Source organism: Priapulus caudatus, unplaced genomic scaffold (assembly GCF_000485595.1).
Source record: "Priapulus caudatus unplaced genomic scaffold, Priapulus_caudatus-5.0.1 Scaffold404, whole genome shotgun sequence".
Lineage (NCBI taxonomy): Eukaryota > Metazoa > Priapulida > Priapulimorpha > Priapulimorphida > Priapulidae > Priapulus > Priapulus caudatus.
This window is the reverse complement of record NW_014577465.1, coordinates 72661-93267: the sequence shown is the minus strand read 5'-3', so window position 1 is coordinate 93267 and position 20607 is coordinate 72661. Positions and strand designations below refer to the sequence as shown.

At 44.8% G+C, this 20607-nt stretch overlaps 1 protein-coding gene across 1 annotated transcript in view; it reads right to left on the bottom strand.

Moving 5' to 3' along the window:
* LOC106810014 (protein NEDD1-like) overlaps nt 1-20607 on the bottom strand; it is a 21406-nt gene that overhangs the window by 316 nt on the left and 483 nt on the right. Inside the window, exons 2-5 of the mRNA XM_014813265.1 lie at nt 17268-17404; nt 16194-16288; nt 15820-15936; nt 15072-15212 (exon numbers count right to left, since the gene is read on the bottom strand). Of these exons, the coding sequence (XP_014668751.1) occupies nt 15072-15212; nt 15820-15936; nt 16194-16288; nt 17268-17385 (471 nt within the window). The 5' untranslated portion in view covers nt 17386-17404. The remainder of the gene's footprint in view (nt 1-15071; nt 15213-15819; nt 15937-16193; nt 16289-17267; nt 17405-20607) is intronic.

Sequence of the window (20607 nt, the reverse complement as noted above, 5' to 3'; positions counted from 1 at the left end):
AGCAGACTTCGCTCCTTACCAATCGTATTGCGGCGAAACTCGTGTTCTCTCATTTGCGCCCACGAACATACCGACTTCCTCACCTCCTCTCAGGTTTTTTGTTAGGCTTTATAACACGGACCGCACCTTGCCAAACCCGTACTTGCTATACTCACTCACTCGCACCCTCCCTGCGACATCCCAGCCGCTCATCATTTCGAATCGCTAACCGCCCAGTCGTCTGCAGTATGCATCGCGAGTCGGACGGCGTGTGTGTTCCGCAGACTTTGCAGACGTTTTATTCATCGCACTCGGCTGCGCATTCTAGCATATTGCAGGCCGCAGTCTGCTATCAGATAAAAAAAGTCGCACAGTCTGCGCTAACGCTCCTCAACGCGACAAGCTCCGTCCCCCGTCATCTCTAGGCCTCTCGATCGGCCCATCCTGCCAGATCCGATGTGTCCTCTCGCCATTGCTGTTTCAACATCCCCTCCGCCCTCCCCTGGCCTTGGGCCCCGCGAATGTCCCCCCCTTCCCTCTCATCTGGTCGCTCGCTTACTTCACTCGTACCCCGCCCTCTCTCCTCTCCCCTCCCTCTGTCGGCCCTCCGCATCTCCCACATCTCCTGGAACGTGCTGTTTCTCCAAATTCCCCCTCTCATATCTAAACTTCGTTTCCCCACCAACTCTTGATCCTACCATTTTGCGCTCCACAACCATGCTGGTCTGGCCCCTGCATAGAATTGAATTATTGCAGAACAGCGACACTCCCAAAATACTCTCCTCCTTTTTCCTCCTCGTCCCCGTTGCATCTTTTTGCTTCCGCCCCTTCATTCACCGTACTCCCCCTCCTCACATAGTTTCCTCTTCGCCTCTTTCTCTGAGCGTCATGAGATTTTTGGAGTGTCCTGTCTGCATTATATTCGAAAATGCACCAGATAGTTGTTGCGAGCCCAAAATGTCGGACAAGTTTCATTTAATGGCGAACCTGGCAGACTGCGCGACCATTTCGCCCGACCCCCGGCCGGACGGCCCCCCCCCCCCCCCCCCCCCCCCCCCCTCCCCCCCCCCCTCGCGTAAAGCCGTTAGCGCAAGACTTGCCCACTTATTTCATGCAACTCGGCTGCATTTCTGAATTCGCAGCCGAGTTATTGAAAAAGTCGCAAGTCTTGCGGGAAACATGCAACTGGCAACTCAGTAGCGATTCTGGTCGTTTGCCACAACGGTTTTGATTTATAAGCAACTCGTCGCTTCGCCCAATCGCTCCGAAATCGCATGTTGTGCGCGGTAATAATAAGTCATGGAAGACAATGCGAAGACAAAAGACAAATGGAAAGAACGACTGCAGCAAGTCGCTTGCATTGCGCCACACACGGTGAAGGCGCGCTGACGACTCGCACAGCGGGTTGCAGAGTTGCAGTGATCGAGCCTAACCAAAAGTCAGCGGTTCTGGCTAGGCCCTTACTTACTTGGTCGATGACATCGTAGCCAGCACGCGACTGGTCGAGGCCAGAGCCTGATGAGCAGCCGATCGTTTGACGCGCAGCGAGAAGCACAGGTCGGCTGACGGGCGCGATGGTGGCTGCCGGCGAAGCGCTGCAGCTGCTGCCGCCGCGTTCACATCCCAAGGCTCGTCGCTCGTCGTCACTCAACGCACGAGCCAGCGAACGCTATGATGTTGACTGTACTGCGCGTCTGAACTGCCTGCAACGGCGGCCGATAAGCAAAACGATTAGATCTGTTATCGCTAGGGCTAGCATGTTTATGTACTTGTGTGTTTGTCGTTATGTAGCTGTACTGCAGGGGCGTTGGACTGCCTTGCACGCGGCGAAAGCACAACTGATTAGGACTGTCTTATCGCTAGCTAGTAGTATTCTATCGCTACTTTGCTGTAGTTTGTCGTTAGTAGCTGTACTGCAGGCGTCTGACTGCCTGCACGCGGCGAAAGCAAACGATTAGACTGTTTATCGCTAGCTAGTGTTCTATGTACTTGTGTGTTTGTCGTTAGTAGCTGTACTGCAGGCGTCTGACTGCCTGCACGCGGCGAAAGCAAATTGATTAGGACTGTTTTATCGCTTACGCTTAGTGTTCTATGTACTTGATGTGTTTGTCGTCTTTAAGTTACTTGCTTCCTACGCCCTCTAGTTCTATGTACCTTTGTGGTGTTAGTTCGATGTTGAAGTAGCTCCAGTAAGCTTCATTATTAGCTTATCTTGGCCCTGTGTATTGTCATCAGCCTAGCTAGTATCTCCTCTATGTGACTTGACTGTGTGTTTAGTAGCTAGTGTTCTATGTACTTGTGTGTTTGTCATTAGTAGCTAGTGTTCTATGTACTTGTGTGTTTGTCGTTAGTAGCTAGTGTTCTATGTACTTGTGTGTTTGTCATAGATAGCCTAGTGTTCTACGTACTTGTGTGTTTGTCGTTAGTAGCTAGTGTTCTATGTACTTGTGTGTTTGTCATTAGTAGCTAGTGTTTATATTACTTTGTGTGGTTTGTCGTTAGGTAGGCTAGTGTCAGACTTGTGTGCTTTAGTCGTAGTAGCTTAGTAGTTCTATTGCTACCTGTTGTGTTGATTCATAGTTAGCTAGTGTTCTATGTTTTTTTTATACTTGATGTGTTTCATTAGTAGCTTAGTGTTCTATGCTACTTGTGTGTTGTCAATTGTAGCTTTAGTTGTTGCTATTTGTACTTGTGTGTTTGTCATTAGTAGCTAGTGTTCTATGTACTTGTGTGTTTGTCATTAGTAGCTAGTGTTCTATGTACTTGTGTGTTTGTCATTAGTAGCTAGTGTTCTATGTACTTGCTGATGTTTGTCATCTAGTAGCTAGTGATTTCCTATGTACTTGTGTGTTGTCATAGTAGCTAGTGTTCTATGTACTTGTGTGTTTGTCGTTAGTAGCTGTACTGCAGGCGTCTGACTGCCTTCACGCGGGGAAGCAGACGATTAGACTGTTTTGGCGCTAGCTAGTGGTTAGAAGTGTACTTACAGGTGTTTGCAGGTGTGCCTATGTGATTACAGGTGTGTTTTCAGGTGTGCCTATGTGATTACAGGTGTTTCCAGGTGTGCCTATGTGATTACAGGTGTTTCCAGGTGTGCCTATGTGATTACAGGTGTGACTATGTGATTACCGGTGTGACTATGCCTCCTGATTACGGTGTGACTATGTACATCTTACAGGTGTGCCTATGTGATTACAGGTGTGCCTATGTGATTACAGGTGTGTCTATGTGATTACAGGTGTGTCTATGTGATTACAGGTGTGACTATGTAATTACAGGTGTGCCTATGTGATTACAGGTGCTGGCCCATTGTGCATTAACAGCGTGTGTCTATGAGAATACAGGTGTGCCCTATGTGATTACAGGTTGTGTGTTTTTCAGTGATGGTGCTCTCATGTGATACAGTGTGCCTATGTGATTTTACAGGCTTGTGGTTTTCGGTTGTCTATGTGATTACTAGGTGTTTTCCAGGTGCTGCTATGCTGAATTACAGCATGCCTTACTATGTGTTTTTCAGGGCTGTGTCTATGTCGATTATCAGGTGTTTCCAGGTGCCTGCCTAATGATGCATTACACGGTGTCTATGTGTTACAGTGTTTTCAGGTGTGCTTATTGTGAATTACAGGTGTATTCAAGTGTGCCTATGTGATTACAGGTGTTTTCAGACGAGTGCCTATGTGTTTCTCAGGTGTGTTCTATGTGATATACAGGTGGTTCCTGCGTTTTCGGCGACGTGAGCGGTGCAAGACCGCAATGCCAGTGACAACGTTGAACAGGATGATGCGCCAACTTGCTTGCCCGGGCCGCGACATTACAGGTCGTTGGGTTGAACTAGCAGGACAGGCTTCACCTCCGACTGTGACCCTAGCGACATACATCAACAATAGGAAATGAGCTGCGACGTAACAATATAGGTTGATAATTTAAATCGCGTCAATCAATAATTTTATAATATAGACAATAAATAAGGCGGATAATAACTGCATGATAAACAGTCGGATATCCGTTCATGCCAGCTCCCGTTTGTGTACGCAAATGCTGTTTTCACTAGCATTAATTGTTAGCTACGTTCATTAGTTATTTCTACAAATTGCCAACGCATTTTTTTATGCAGACCCTGCATGAGTTTATTGAACAAGCCGAGAATCGGTGTGCGCCCAGCCTGATATTTGTGTGGTTGCAATGTCTTATAACTTAATTGAATCTCAAGGTATTAGTAAGACTACTCATTATAGACTCACTCTTACACCCGACACTGGTTAGCATACTAATCAAAAAGATAGTGATTTTTAGCCACTCAGGTGGCTGCGAAGCTTAAACGTACAGACTACAGCGTCTAACCTACTTAATAAAATTGAATAAATAATACAATAGTTTATGTTATCATTAGTTTTTTAATCATTATCTCGCGCGCACCGTGCCCACTAGCTAGCGGGGCTAGTAGATTAATGCGCTTCTTCACCTCGGGATTGAATAAATTAATACAATAGTTATGTTATCATTAGTTTTTTAAGTCCTTCAGCCTTCGTATCGTTTCTTTTTAGCTTTGCTTGTCTTTCAGGTCTAAATCGTCGTACGACTCCACTCCGACCTCCGGCTGAGCAAGTAGCGAACAGCGGAGTGTACGCAAGCACGTCTGACCCTCCTGCTCGCAGGCAGATAAACATCCTGAACGTCACCAATCGCCCACTCTCCACCGACGACCGCTGGCACATTTCTCGCGCGCACGCGGCTCTCTCCGTTCGCTTGTATGTTTGACTTTGTGAAACTTGGTTTCAAAATGTGTTTAGTTAAAGAATGACTTACGAGAGTAAGTATGTATTTAGATATATTATAATTAGGCAAAAATCTAGTATCGTGAGTTCAAAGTTAAACCTCTGGCGCACACACCGCCCATAAAATTACATTAAAGATTGTATACTTACAGCAACAGGTACCTTCTTCTATATGTAGGAGTGGCCGCCATTCTATCTTGCTTACAAAAACACTTTTCACCAGACTTTGATGATGAGCGAGACGGACCCTGCTCGTAGAATTATTTCACGTGAGTTATCATTATTAGACAATCTATTCATCACTTCATGTGACAATTACAGTCCTCGAAAAGGTCACATTCAATGTATAGGTTACCTCGTTTGACATCAATTTCACCTTATACAAGAACCAGATTGTATGCAAGATTTAGCACTGAAAAGTATTCACACAAAGTCGAACTCTGCTGCCTCAGTTGAATTTGCTAAAACTGCATGCATTGCTCGTTTACTCCCAACTTTGCCTACCCCTACATTTTGTCACGAAAGTACCTCACTAATCGACCTCTCTCTCTGTCTCGCATTATTTCTGGTTTACTTTGAAAGTATATGATTTAGTGTAGTCGTAGCATTCATAGAGTTAGGGTTATGTGTATAGAACTTAATTTAGGGTATTTGGTTGGATTTAGCGCTTTAGGTGGGCTTTAGCAGTGTAGTTTTTGGGTTATGGTAAACATTGATTGGTTAGGGTTAGGTTTATATTTATGGTTTGGATTAGCTTATGGTTACTACGTAAAGGGCGTTTCATTAGATGCAGAGCGTTTTAGGGTTAGGGGTTTAGTGATATGGATAGAGATAAGGCGTTGCATTGACGATACGCCCTGACATCGGCGAAGAAACACCCCTCTCACAGGGAGTAGAAATTAACTTTTTGAACACGGGAGGTCCAGCTGACTCCTTACACTCAAATGAGGTGAGTCTCCAGCAAAAATGAAGTAGGTCGCGATCTGAAGGTTCAAATTAAAGATATTACCATAACGATGTGCTTATTTTAAGATATCATGCAGTTGCACGTCTGCCAAGATTTTTCTTTGGACATTAGCTGAAAATAAATTACGCGGTAATTCCGCGAGGCCCGTGCCTCCGCGAACGAACTAGTTTGTTATGGCAAGAATTTTTCAGGAGTCACACAGACTCCTGCATATGTCAAATCAGGAAGTCCGCACAGTAAATCAGCGGGAGTATTTGACTCCGGACTCCGTTAATTTTTGCACGCCTGCTCTCAGCCTATACATTATATAGCTTACCAGCTTACCATCGCGTACTCAGTCGACGCAGGCCACGTCCGACGCGTGAGGTTGAAGTGATCACTGGACCAGTGATGTAGTCTACTGGCTGTCCCACAGCTTTTTGATGTCGTTTTTCCTGCTGTCGCCAAACCGCATTCGCAGCAGCAGTATTCACCTAACACACAGAACAGCCCAGAATACGGACATCGTATAATTCTTCTTACACCTTCTCACCAGTACTTACCTATATATAATGTTTCTTGCTCGAAGCAAATTTCTGTGAGCACTTATTGAATTGTATAATAAATTTAGTGATTGCCTATAAACTTTTATAGTAAGATCGCATTGTATATTACTTGTAATGAATTAGAATGTTAGAAATCATGAATTTGAATTCAATACATAATGATATCTTGATGTGGACTAGTTATCTCATTTGACCGTCTAAAATAACTAGCCATATACTATTAAAATACGTCTCTCTGAGCAATAGATTAATGTTATAAATGAAAAACGAGACTATCTCTCTTTGCTATTGCTGTTAAATGTAATTCTCTCAACCCTCGCTCTTCCTATTAGATCAACCATATCACTCTATTAGTATATATATCGTGTAATTTCTTGTTAAAAATTGGCTCTGATTACTAGAATATGCTGTCGCTTGCACAATCAGCACAGAGTTTTACACCGCTAGTCATGCGCTGTGTGCACCAATAACAAATCAAAAATTAAATCGGCAGGTTGCGGAGCGTATTATGGCTCTACACTTCGGTCCTTCTGTCGAACTCGCCTCAAGACGCTGCGCTCTGTTGTGCACACTATCACATGCGAAAGCGATCTATCTACGATATATTCTCCAATAGCGTCGATTTGGCTGATACTGAGTGCACGATACGGTCTAACATAGTGAATCTCTACGTTATTAAGCGTTATGTACTTACGCTTCTCAACATCTTAATAATTTGTTGTTTAGAGAAGCATTTCACTCAGTATTTAAGAACATCTGTAGTCCTTGTGTGTGTCACCCGGGCGCATTATGCTAGCATGGCTTGGTCGTTGCCTCGAAACGAAGATAGGCCATCCATGGCTTTTCAGATTTGAAACAGTACATGGAGGACTTTACTAATGACTCCCTAGAACACACATAGGGGACTTTTCACGCTCCATAAATCAACAACCTGAAGAGGCCATGATGGAGAGCTCCATTTAAAAACATCACACCTTAAAGGCATGATGGAGATTCTCCACTAAAAATCACACCTTAAAAGGTCTGCCATTTGTTTTAAGATAACCGACGAAGGGTGTATGAAAGCTGCCTTCTCATTGGGTACTAAACTGAGTTTGGGCTGAATAGATACTCCAGTCAGGGCTCGCGATCCATTGCAACAATTGACAAACTTCTATGGAAGGGAAAACTAGCCATTCAAGGCCACGCGGACCGCGGCGGCTTTTGATGTACACGATCGATCGATCGCGTAATATATATTACGGCCTGTGTTAGCACTCTACGCAGGCATACACACACACACACACTTGCAGCGTCAAATAAACGCACCACACTTTGGCCACACGTCTGACAATTCAAACAGTGAACTAAGCCGTGTCTATATTTGAAAGACTACTATTTCAAGTTATTACATGAAGGTACTGTTAGTAGTGCAAAATGATTCTCTTTCTTCTTTCGTGGAGGATTATTGGCTCGCTTGGCGGGAACTGATCTTTTCAGGGTTTGACAGATTACATTGTGGAAATGTTAGAATGATACAAAATGCTTTACTATAGGACATTGAATGGGAGCCGCAACCGTAGAAGTTAAGGTTTTCTCTCAGATACTAGAGAAGGATTACTAGACGCGCCAGACAATTCACTAAAGACTCGCGACGCGGCCTTGGACTCGTGTTGAAAAAAGAATTCCGGCGAGATTTGTGCGCGCAGAGCGTAGGGACATCACGAGCGAAGGCAAGTAATGGTGTCATAAAAATGGAGGAGATAAAGTAGGACGAATCTCTTGCTCACCATAACAATGTGGGGTGCTACTGCCAGCTATACTTCTCACTAACATCGTAGTTCAACGACTGTAGTGTTATTGCGTTGTGACTGCAGTACTCAGGTGTGCGACGTGAAGCCGGAACTTTCCAGCATCCGGACTTTTTAACTAGAACCAGCGTGCCGAGTGAATATACATCAACAGGCACTTTCTCATGTGCTCACGCTCAGTCTACGCATGCAGCTCGCAATCGACAGCCAATGCTCACATTATATCCGCAGATGCGCCGCATACTTAGATTCCTTTGTTGCATATGGATCGCCCGGAAAACTTGTTGCTTTGTGAGCTTTGTCTGATCTGCGCCTCGCTTTAAAGATGAGACTTTCAGCGTTGCTTCGACAATCGAGTCATAATACTTAGTGCACTCAGATAGAGAAGTTGACAAAGTTGCTCTCGTTCTATTAGTGTTATGGTACTGAACAGGCACTTCAACTCCCATTTCCAATATATATGGCAGAGACTGTGCTCATCACTCACGCCTATCGGCGGCGCCTTCACGTTTTTCTCTGCTATGAAGATATCGCCAAGAAGCCCCAGATGCGCCACGTTGATTTAAAGTTTCATACAATTGGTGATACTGCACTCAGTTTTGTTGTAAGTGAATATATATTAGCATAATGACTGTCATAAAGTAGTAGTATATAATGTAAATGATAGGTGCCACTGGAGTCGTCAAAATTCTCCAATGTGTGTCTTGTTTGACTTCGTGACTTTTCGTGGACATAGGGATTGATACGCTTCCAGCATCAATAGCGAGATAAATTTTACTAACTGCGTGTGTGTGCGCGTGCGCGCGCTTGCGTTGCGTGCGTGCTGCCGCTGCGTGTGTGTTGTAGCGATGCGTTGTGAGTTGTGTACCATGTTTTACCGTATGCTTCGTACCAGTTATGTTTGATTTTTGTTGTGATTGTTGTGTTTCTTATCTGTCTGTGTGTTGTGTTTTTGAGTGTGGTGCCTTTGTGTGTTGTCAGCGAGCATTGCGTGTTCGAGTCAGCCATTTACGCTAGGGGAATTACACGGTATATCTCTAGTAGGGCGAAGCGAGCGCTTAGAATGACATTGTTAAGACTTTTTCGGTTTTGGGTATATAGTGTTCGTGCTTTATGTTATCAAAGTTGATTTAAGCTTTAAAACCCGTGTTATTCTCGCAACGACTATCTAAGTGCATATGCTCGAAGCTCAGTAACTTATAGCACGCGTGCAGTTGCGCAGGGCTTATAGGACTCTTCATATTCACGGTGCTCCGGGACCAACTTAGTACACCGGTTACTTTGAGGCTATAAGTATAAAAACGTCTGCTGATATCACCAATTAATGCCTTTATCCGAAGTGGAATATGTCTTAAAGGCATAATTCGACCATCGATTAGTGCATGTGTATTAGCAGTGTTACAGTAACTGGCACCTTGTGTTAGTTAATAGTGGTACCGCTCGCATTTACTTTATAGTGGCGCAATGACCGCGTGGTATTTAGTCGTTGTGGTGCATGGTTGCTAGCTGCTGCGGTGTTACTTACAGTAGACGTGGTCTAATATGATGGAACGTTGCCTCGGCGCTTAGTGCTCAGCGTAAATTGCGGTGTTGCGGACAGTTGATCAAATCGTGTGAGTGCGTGCCCGGTAATCCGCGCGCTTCCGTAGATGACTTGCTGAGCGCGCTGTGCGTGTGCGTGTGTGTCCGTGATGTGACAGACTTGTGATTGTGGCTCACAGTGCAGCGCGGTAGACTTATGTTCGCACGGTCGTGTGCGATGCTCGGCCGTCAGTGATTTTCGATCCTGGTAGTCTGATGCGGTCCGCATTCCGTACGTTATGGTTTTTACTCTTGGGACATTTCGGGAATATGATATGGATACACCTGAGTTATCGGTTCTTTGATGATTTTAGCACGTGTAGACAACATAGTGAAAGTGTGTGCTGGTACATATAGGTGCAAGTAGTTGAATACACAGCTTGACGTGTCGACGTAGTACGCTAGAGTTGTCATTAGCTCGCCGGGGTGATCGACGATGTTGTACGAATTTGTCGTCGTGTGCGTTCGAATGATGGGTCCTGTGGTGTCGTAGCAATAAGAGGGTGTGGGAGTTTCGAAGCCGTTGATAGCCTTCGAAACTCTCGATGTTTATTTTGTTGGCATAAATTTACGGTTAGTCGCCAGCATTCCAAATTTACGGACTATTCATTACGGTACAGTTGCTCGTCGTTTGCGTTGTAGATCTCACTGAGTGATATTTGCGGATTCGAACACTGATAGTGCGCGCGGTGCGTGTTTGTGTTGGTCTTATTGTCTAGTGCGCTTAATGTGACTTATTGCAGATTCTTGAGTAGATGCATCAAGAGTGCCAGTGTCAGTCGTTGAATCCAGCATCGTCAACTTTGATAATCGATGTCGAATTATGCTTTAAGTTTATATGCCGCAACTAAAATTTAACCGTAACTATCGTTGAAATGGTCTGCTTGCGGTATTCCTTGTAACGAACTTCGAATTTGGCAAACTTCAAACTGCCATTTTTGGCGCACTGCAGCAGGGCAGTCAGCGGGTTGCGGTCCCTAGCATGTAATAGGAATGTCCTATAGCCCTGCCGGCAACTGTTACTGCGCAGCCTATGTACTGAGCTACCAAGTGACCTAGTCTATGTAAACTATAGCCTGCGTACGCGTTTGACGTGTGGCGGCCACACCTGCGCCTACGCGGCAACCGTACGTGGGTGTTCACTAGAGCTACAAAGTGGCGCAGATAAGCGTCTATGTCCCCTAACCCTATGTTTGACCTGGCCCTTCGTATTTAGTATTCTGCAGTCCACTATATATATATATAATATATAAATTTATAATATATATATATTTATTTATCTATAGGGTTAGGGTTAGGGTTAGTCAAAATAGGCTAAAGGGTCCAAAGTCAAAAGAGGTCAGGGGACATAGCCTCTACGAGCACAAGGTGGCAGATGCCTGTGGGCGCAAGGATTAGAGAGCATCATCTAGATAGTAGTAACACGATTGTGTCCTATCTATCCGCATCACGCTGTGCCTGTGCCTCTATTACGGCGTCAGCTCTGCTATGTCCCTATGTCCCGTCTATCCCTTCGCGGTCTATGTAAATGTAGTCGTATTGCATGGATGTCCTTATGTGTGCAGCGTGTGGTGTAGACGTGTACGTGTGCATAGATAGTCACTGGTGTGCTGATGTGCGTGTGCGTTGCGTGTGCGTGTCGTGTGCGTGTGAGTGTGTCACTGTGTGTGCATGATGAGTGCGTGCGTGACCCCAGTGCGTCCCAGTTCCTGATTGCGTGCGGTGGTGTTGCGCGCGGTGACGTGTGCATTGCATGCTGTGCCCTGTGCGATACAGACCGTTCTAATAGTTAGAGACTGTGTTAATTTGTGACTGTTTTTACTTCAAGCTCGATTAGATGTGTCGGACAGATGTGGAAGTATTGATGTGTGCGGCGATTAAGTCTTTTGACAGAGTGTTGTTAGGCGTAGTATAGAGTGAGGGATCGGCTCGTAATAAAGCATGCTGCGTTCGGTCCATAAATCTCTTTGTTGTGATGAAACTGCTCGTGAGTTAGTCGTCTGTAAGGTTGCAGAAATGTGATAGTTCTCGTGTGAACTCTGAATGTCTTGTCTGTACGTCGTGGAAATGTGTTAGGTGTAGGTTTGTGTCAGATGTGCGATGTTGGTTTCGCTCGGCAGTGATTTGCTCCCCATGTGATTGACATCTGGTTGCTGGCAGGTGCTCAATCCAGCATTTCGTGTGTGTAGTTCTCGAGACGTAGATGTGTGCAGCGGTTGTGCGAAGTCGTGTGCGGAACTGGCGTCGGGCGATTCTGACGAGTAGTTACTGCTCATCGTGCTCTGTGCGTGTCGTGTTGGTTGCGTCGTGGATGTGCTGCTGCCCGCATATGGGTGTAATGTCTTTTGGGACTTATGTGTGGTTATTTCGTTGTGTGAGATCTCTCGGCTGAGTCATGTTGTGGCTCAAAATATATTCAGACCATAATATAGAATAGAGTTAGGGCCCAGGAGGATATCTTCTAAGACAAGTTCATCTATGATAATACCTTAATCGATCATAGCGTTTAGAATCGACTATATTTCGTCTTATATTGAATACATATATTCAGGTATTAATATGAAACTACCTGTTATTTTTAACTATGTAGAGTGCATATTTATGGAGGTACACGCACTTAGGTCTATACTTATATACTCCGTAGGCATGATTCAGAAGAAATATCATTTGAGCAAACGACACACAGAAATCATTGTTTAATTTAAAAAGTTTTTGAACGATACAAGTCCAGCTTTTAGCTCTAGCGTTCATCGTGTTTGGAAAGTTCTTTAATAAGTTTTTTTTCATGATACTTTCTTCTAATATCGCCTTACGAGTGCGTCACTTTATCCTGATCTGGTGGGGCTGGATTTATGATGCTCATAGGGGCCCGCACCTTTCACTGCGAATAAGCGTAGGTATTATCGACATTATTGTAAGATAATATATTAATACATTAAGATACATATCGATATCTAAATTATTTAAGCATATTCTCTATATTTGGTATATTTGTAATGTGCTTTGCCATTAGTTGAAATTTAAAATTACCACAAAGGTCATTCGTGAAACAAAAACAAAGTCACAAGATACCATGCCGCACGCACACACACGCACACGCACACGCACAGACAGTGACACACTCACACGGCACACGCACAACGCACCGCAAACACACTCTCATTGCACACGTTTTGGACCCCCCAACCCAACTCAGCACACGCCAGTGACACACTCACACGGCACACGCACCACGCACACTACACACGCCACACGCACCACGCACACGCACATCACACGCACACGCACACTCAACACGCACACGCACACGCACACGCACACGCACAGCCACACACATACGCCACTCGCACACACACCAAGAAACACACAAACACGCACGCGGCGCACAGGGCACAGGCACGATGCAACAACGCACCTGCGCGCACACGCACGCACGCCACGCGCACGCACGCACGCCACGCACGCAAACGCACACGCACACACAGTGACACACTCACACGCACACGAACACGCACACGCTACCGCACGCACTCGCACACACTCAGTGACACACGCACACGTACACGCACACGCCACGCGCACACATAAGGCGACACACAAACACGTGCACGCGCGCACACGCACGCACAGGCACACGCACACGACACGCGAGTGACACACTCGAACGCACACGCGCACACATAAGGAACACAACAAACACGCACGCGCGCACACGCACCGACAGGCAACACGCCGACACGCACACCGCAGTGACACACTTCGAACGCACACGCACTCGCACACACAGTGACACACACGCACGCACGCACGCACGCACACACACAGACGCACGCACACGCACACGCACTCGCACACACAGTGACACACTCACACGCACGCGCGCACGCACACACACAGACGCACGCACACGCACACGCACTCGCACACACAGTGACACACTCACACGCACGCGCGCACGCACACACACAGACGCACGAACACGCACACGCACTCGCACACACAGTGACACACTCACACGCACGCATGCATGCACGCACGCACGCACACACGCACGCGCGCACGCACACACACAGACGCACGCACACGCACACGCACTCGCACACACAGTGACACACTCACACGCACGTACACACGCACGCACGCACGCACGCACGCACGCGCGCACGCACACACACGCAGTTATAAAATAGTATAGTTACCTGTCACGAAATGATCAGAACAAACATTGGAGAATTTTGACGGACTCCAGTGCGTACCATTTACATTTACTCATTTACTCATTTACATTTAAATGGCAGTCAGCCATTTATGACTTATCACGCCTCTCTGGACTCTTATGTCATTTTGGCAGTCAAAAAATATCTTTTCTTATCTGTGCAATATATATGATTGTGACAACCTACTACTACACAAGTTTTCGGCATATATGCAAGGAAATTAGTATGCGTTTGGTTTAGAAATGGGGTATTGCGTGTGTAAGCTCACGGAGACAGGCTGTTGTTTTCACCGGCACAGCTGGTTGCTAGGTTAAGAAAGTCCCGGATGTGGCAAAGTTCCCGGCTGTCCGTTCGCACCTATACCAGTCAGTACACAATCTGGCTACGTTAGTGAGTTAGTGAGAGCACCCTAGCCTGTAGGGAGCAAATCTCCTACTTTATCTCCTCCATTTTTCCACTTGCCTTCCTTGTCCCTCGCTCTCTGCCTCCTTCTTTTTCCATCACCCTCAGCTATCTTTGCTGGCGCCTGTTCTCAGTATCCCACCCTCTCTTCCTCATCAAGCTATGTTATGCATTTTTCTTCAGTTCGTACTGCACGCCTGAAAGATTCTTGCGCATGCGCAATATCTCACGAGAAGAAAAATATTTTGCACAAATTAGGATTTAAAATGGAGAGGAGGTATTCTAGCATAGAATTATATGATACGATTTCATCAGTAGAACTCTCCTAAGAAATAGCTAGAAGACCTTGCATGTAAGGTGCCGGCTGCACGTTTACGAGTTTACGAGGACCGAAAGTGTTATATATCTCGATTTCGTTATTTATTGTAGGCATGCTATAAAACGCATACACGATCATAATATCATTCCATTTCTGGGACTTGATCATGAACGGGGTTTCACAAAGCAGGATATGTGATTACAGGTGTTTCCAGGTGTGCCTATGTGATTACAGATGTTACTATGTGTTTTCAGGTGTGTCTATGTGATTACAGGTGTTTCCAGGTGTGCCTATGTGATTACAGGTGTGTCTATGTGATTACAGGTGTTTCCAGGTGTGCCTATGTGATTACAGGTGTGTTTTCAGGTGTGTCTATGTGATTACAGGTGTGCCTATGTGATTACAGGTGTTTCCAAGTGTGCCTATGTGATTACAGGTGTTTTCAGGAGTGCCTATGTGTTTTCAGGTGTGTCTATGTGATTACAGGTGTGCTTACCTGCGTGTTCGGTGACGTGAGCGGTGCAGACGCAACGCCAGTGACAACGTTAAACAGGATGATGGCGCCACTGCTTGCCCCGGCCGCGACATACAGGTCGTTGTGGTTGAACTGCAGGCAGGTCACCTCCGACTTGTGACCCTAGCGACATACATCAACAATAGAACATGACTGCGACGTAACAATATAGGGGATAATAAATCGGTCAATAATAATATTATAATATAGACAATAAATAGGGGATAATAATGACGATAAACAGTCGATTCGTTCATGCCAGCTCCCGTTACGCCAATGCTGTTTTCACTAGATTAATTGTTAGCTACGTCATTGTTATTTCTACAAAATGCAAGAGATTTCATGCAAGACTGCATGAGTTTATGAACAAGCGAGATCGGTGTACGCCCAGCTGATATCTTGTGTGGTGCAATTTCTTGTAACTTAATTGAATCAATCAGGTATTAGTAAGACTACTCAATGTAGACCACTCTACCACCGACCACTGGTAGCATACTAATCAAAAGATAGTGATTTTTAGCCACCTCAGGTGGCTGCGAAGCTTAAACGTTACAGACTACAGGTCTAAGTACTTAATAACATTGAATAAATAATACAATAGTTATGTTATCATTAGCTTTTAATCATTATTAGGACGTGACTAGCAGGGGGACTAGTAGATTAACGCGCTCTCACCTCAGATTGAATAAATAATACAATAGTTATGTTATCATTAGTTTTTTAAGCTCACCTCGTATCGTTTCTTTAGCTCGCTTGTCTTCAGGTCATAAATGTGTACGACTCCACTCCGACCTCCGCTGAGCAGGTAGCGAGACAGCGAGTTGTACGCAACGCACGTCTGACCCTCCTGCTCGCACGCAGAATAAACATCCGAACGTCACCATCGCCCACGTCTCCACGACGACCGTGCCACATTTACGCCGGAAAAGGCTGTTCGCTTGTATGTTTGATTTGTGAAACTTGGTTTTCAAAATTGTTTAGTAAAGAATGACTGGAGAGAAAGTATGTATTAGTATATTATAATTAGGAAAAATCTAGTTCGTGAGTCTCAAGTTAAAACCTCGGCACACACCGCATAAAATTACATTAAAGATGTATACTTACAGCAACAGGTACTTCTCTATATGTGGGAGTGGCGCCATCTATCCGTGTACAAAACAGCTTTTCACCAGACTTTGATGATGATGCGAGACTGGACCCTGGAGAATTATTTCACGTGAGTTATCATTATTAGACAATACTATCATCACTTCATGTGACAATACAGTCCTCGAAAAGGTCACATTCAATGTATAGGTTACCTCGTGACATCAATTTCACTTAACAAGACCAGATGTATGCAAAGATAGCACTGAAAGTATTCACACAAAAGTTCGAAATCTGCGAGTTAATTTGCTAAAAACGCATGCATGCTCGTTTACCTCCCAACTTGCTACCCTTGAATTTTTCACGAAAGTACCTAAATAATGACCTTTCTCTGTCTGCATTATTTTTGGTTTATTTTGAAAGTTATGGTTAGTGTAGTGATAGATCATAGAGTTAGGGTTATGGTTAGAATTAATTAGGGTATATGGTTGGATTTAGGGTTTAGGTTAGCATTAGAGTGGGGAGTTTTTGGTTATGGTAACATTGATTTATGGTTAGGGTTAGGTTATATTTATGGTTTGGATTAGCTTATGGTACCACGTAGAGGGGTTACACTTAGATGCAGAGGTAGGGTTAGGGTTAGTGTAAGGATAGAGATAAGGGTTGCGTTGACGATACGTCCTGACATCGGCGAAGAAACCCCTCTCACAGGGGTAGAAATTAACTTTTGAACACGGGAGTCCAGCTGACTCCCTACCCTCAAAATGAGTGAGTCTGCAGCAAAATGAAGGAGTCCGCGATCTGAGGTTCAAAATTAAAGATATTAACAATAACGCATGTGCTTATTTTTAAGATTTGTGCGGTTGCATGTCTGCAAAATTTTCTTTGGACATTAGCTGAAAAAATAGGGCAATTCCGCGAGGCCGTGCTCCGGAACGAACTAGTTTGTATGGCAGAATTTTCAGGGAGTCACACAGACTCCTGCATATGTCAAATCAGGAAGTCCGACAGTAAATCAGGGAGTATTTGACTCCGGACTCTCGTTAATTTCGCACCCTGCTCTCAGCTATACATATATAGCTCCCAGCTTACCATCGCGACTCCAGTCGACGCAGGCCACGTCCGACGCGTGAGGGTTGAAGGCATCCTGCAGTGAGTAGTCACTGCTGTCCCACAGCTTGATGTCGTTTCCTGCTGTCGCCAACCGCATCGCAGCAGCCAGTATTCACCTAAACACAGACAGGCAGAATACGGACATTATACTTCTCTCTTACACTTCCACCAGACCTCCAATATATTTCTATGCGACAGCAAATTCTGGCACTTTGATTGATAAATGTTGATTGCCAACTTTTAGAGAATCCGCATTGATACTTGTAAGATTAGAATGTTGAACTGAATTTGAATTCAATACAATGATATCTGTGGCTAGTTTCAATGACCGTCAAATACGCAGGTACTTGAAAAGTTTCAATAGTAAAATGATAGTAAATAAACACGAAATATATTTACTACCAGTTTTAAATGTTTCTCTAACCTCCTCAACCTATTATTAGTTATTACTGATAATTTCTTGTAAATGCGATTCAAATGCTGCTCTGCAACACACAAGTACACCGCCAGCATGCCGCTGTGCACAAACAACAAATATAAAAAGCAGGTGGGAAAGCTTGATGGCAAAATTCGCTCGACGCTCGCTTTGTTTCACACTATCACAGGACAAATACACAACCAATAGCCTCCATTTTGGTATCTATGCGTAGCTAAATGTTTACGAACTTTACTTGTTCAAATTATAACTCGTGGAGAGCAACTCGTATTAGAACATCTAGTCGTGTGTGGTGTCACACCCGGGCGCATTATGCTAGCGTGGCTTGGCGGGCCTCGAAACGGAGCTAGGCATCCAGGCTTTCAGATTTGAAAAGTACAGGAGGACTACTAATGACTCCCCTAGAACACCATAGGGCTCCATAATCACCACCCTTAAAGGCAGTGATGGAGAGCTCCATTAAAAAATCACACCCTTGAAGAGAATGACTGGAGAGCCTCCACTAAAAATCACACCCTTAAAAGGTCTGCCATTGCTTTACAGATACGACGAACGGGTGTCATGCAAAGTCTGCCATTCTCATTCGGCTACTCGAAACTAGAGTGGGCTGCGAATAGACTCCAGGTCACAGGCTCGCGATCCATTGCCAACATTGAACAACCTATGGACAGGCGAAGAACTGCCTCAAGGCCACGCGTGACGCGGCGGCTTTGATTACACGATCGACGATGCGACTACTATATACGGCCTGTGTAAGCAGCACGCGGCATACACGACACACACACACTTTTGCAGGCGTCAAATAACGCACACAACGCCAACGTCTGACAATCTCAAACAGTGAACTAAGAACCGTTCTATATTGTAAAGCAACTATATCTACAATTGTATTAAATGAAGGTACTGTTAGTTAGGCTGCTTGGACTGTAAAATGAAATTTGTACATTCTAAACCCCCCTAAAATTTTTCTCAACGGATTTAACGATTCTTCACACAAATCGACCCTGGGACTGTGAAATCGCGGAATTCCGCGATCCGCGAAGATCTCATCCCTGTAAGAATGGAGCGCCTATTCAACATAATTACCACAGACTTGGTGCGCGATTTCAACCACATTTTATGAGGCGGGCGATGCATGCACGCACCAGGCTACAATTTAATGGTGCGCAGTGTGAGGCGGCGAGCGCGACGCCGCCCCTTATTAAAATGAAAGCCTGAGGCATCAGCTAACCCCAGGATGCAATGCAGCCGCTATTATTTAGTTATAAAACAGGCACTCCTCGCCAGGTTGCCATTTTGGCAGGTGGAAGGTTTTCCGCAGGACATATGCCAAAGCCCAGAGGGCAGAGTTTATAATTTGAAACTAGTGTTGAGTGAATATTGTAGCTCTGCCATAGGATACTAAAATGGAGGCGTTGGTTGTACTCTTGTGCTGTGATAGCCATGATACGAATCCAGCATCAACCAGCGAATTTTGTGATCAACTTTCTTAACCTTTCTTACATTTTTATTTGTTTTTGTTGTTTTCTATTGCTTGTTTTTTATGTTACCTTGTGTGTTTCAGAGAAGCATTTGATCAACATTTACAGGGAAAGTACGCAGTAATCATAGCGCCAAAGAGAGTAGAAAACAATTAAGACTTTGTAGTAACACATTGTCGAGTTTTTTAATCAAACTTATTTAACAAACGTTCAAGAAATCAAGTGGCCCATACGCTCTAGTAACTATTAGGCCCGCGTGCAGTTGCCCGCAGAGGCTATAGGATCTTCTATACGGTGCTCCGGACCACTTAGTAACGGTACTTGCAGGCATAAAGTATAAAACGTCTGTGATAGCAATAATGCACTTTTATTCCAAGTGATATGTCTTAAAAGCGCAAATTCGACCATCCCGATTATCGCGAATTTTAACGAATGCTACAGTTAACTGGCAGCCTTGTGGTAGTTAATAAGTACATTACCTTATAGCCAAACGCGTAGTTAGTTTCCAATATCACTGCCTGCGTTACTAAGAAATTGTCTATTGAAATCCGCAGTCCAAGAAATCGCGTTGTGACAGTTCAAAACGCGTATGCCGGCCGTAACCGGTCGTAACTGGCAGGCGGTGCATACCAAGATTATAGTGCACCGCGACATTTTCGGGCACGTATGCTCGGCCGTCAGTGATTTCGATCCTTGTAAGTCTGAGTGCGCATTCCGTACGTTCATGGTTTTACTCTTGGGATCGCGGAATAAATGAAGTATCGTTCTGAGATTACAAGCAACAATATAATATGTGGCACTAGGCAAAAATAATAACACTAGGCAAGACATTACCCGGGACACACAATTCGACTTGCAAACATCTTGTACAACATGTGACGTCACCGAACCGAACTCGATGTTATTTTGTTGGCCATAAATTGGTCACGCGTTGTCGCCAGATTACACAAATTTACGGATTTCAATTAGACATTTCTTAGTAATTAGCAGTGATATTGACAAACTAATACGCGGTTGGCTATAAGGTAATGTACTTATTAACTACACAAGGTGCCAGTTTACTTTAGCATTCGTCAACTTTGCATAATCATGGTCGAATTATGCCTTTAAGTTATGATCCGCAACTAAAATTTAACCGTAACTATCGTTGAAATGGTCTGCTTGCGGTATTCTTGTAAAACGAACATTCGATATGCAAACTTCAAACTGCCATTTTGGCGGCACTGCAGCAGCGGCAGTCAGAGCGGGTTGGTCCCTAAGGCATTTGTAATAGAATGTCCTATAGCCCTGCGGCAACTGTATGCGAGCTATAGTACTAGAGCTACAAGTGGACCTAGCTCTAGTAACTATAGCCTGCGTACGGTTGCCGCGTGGCGGCCCACACTGCGCCAGCGCAACCGTA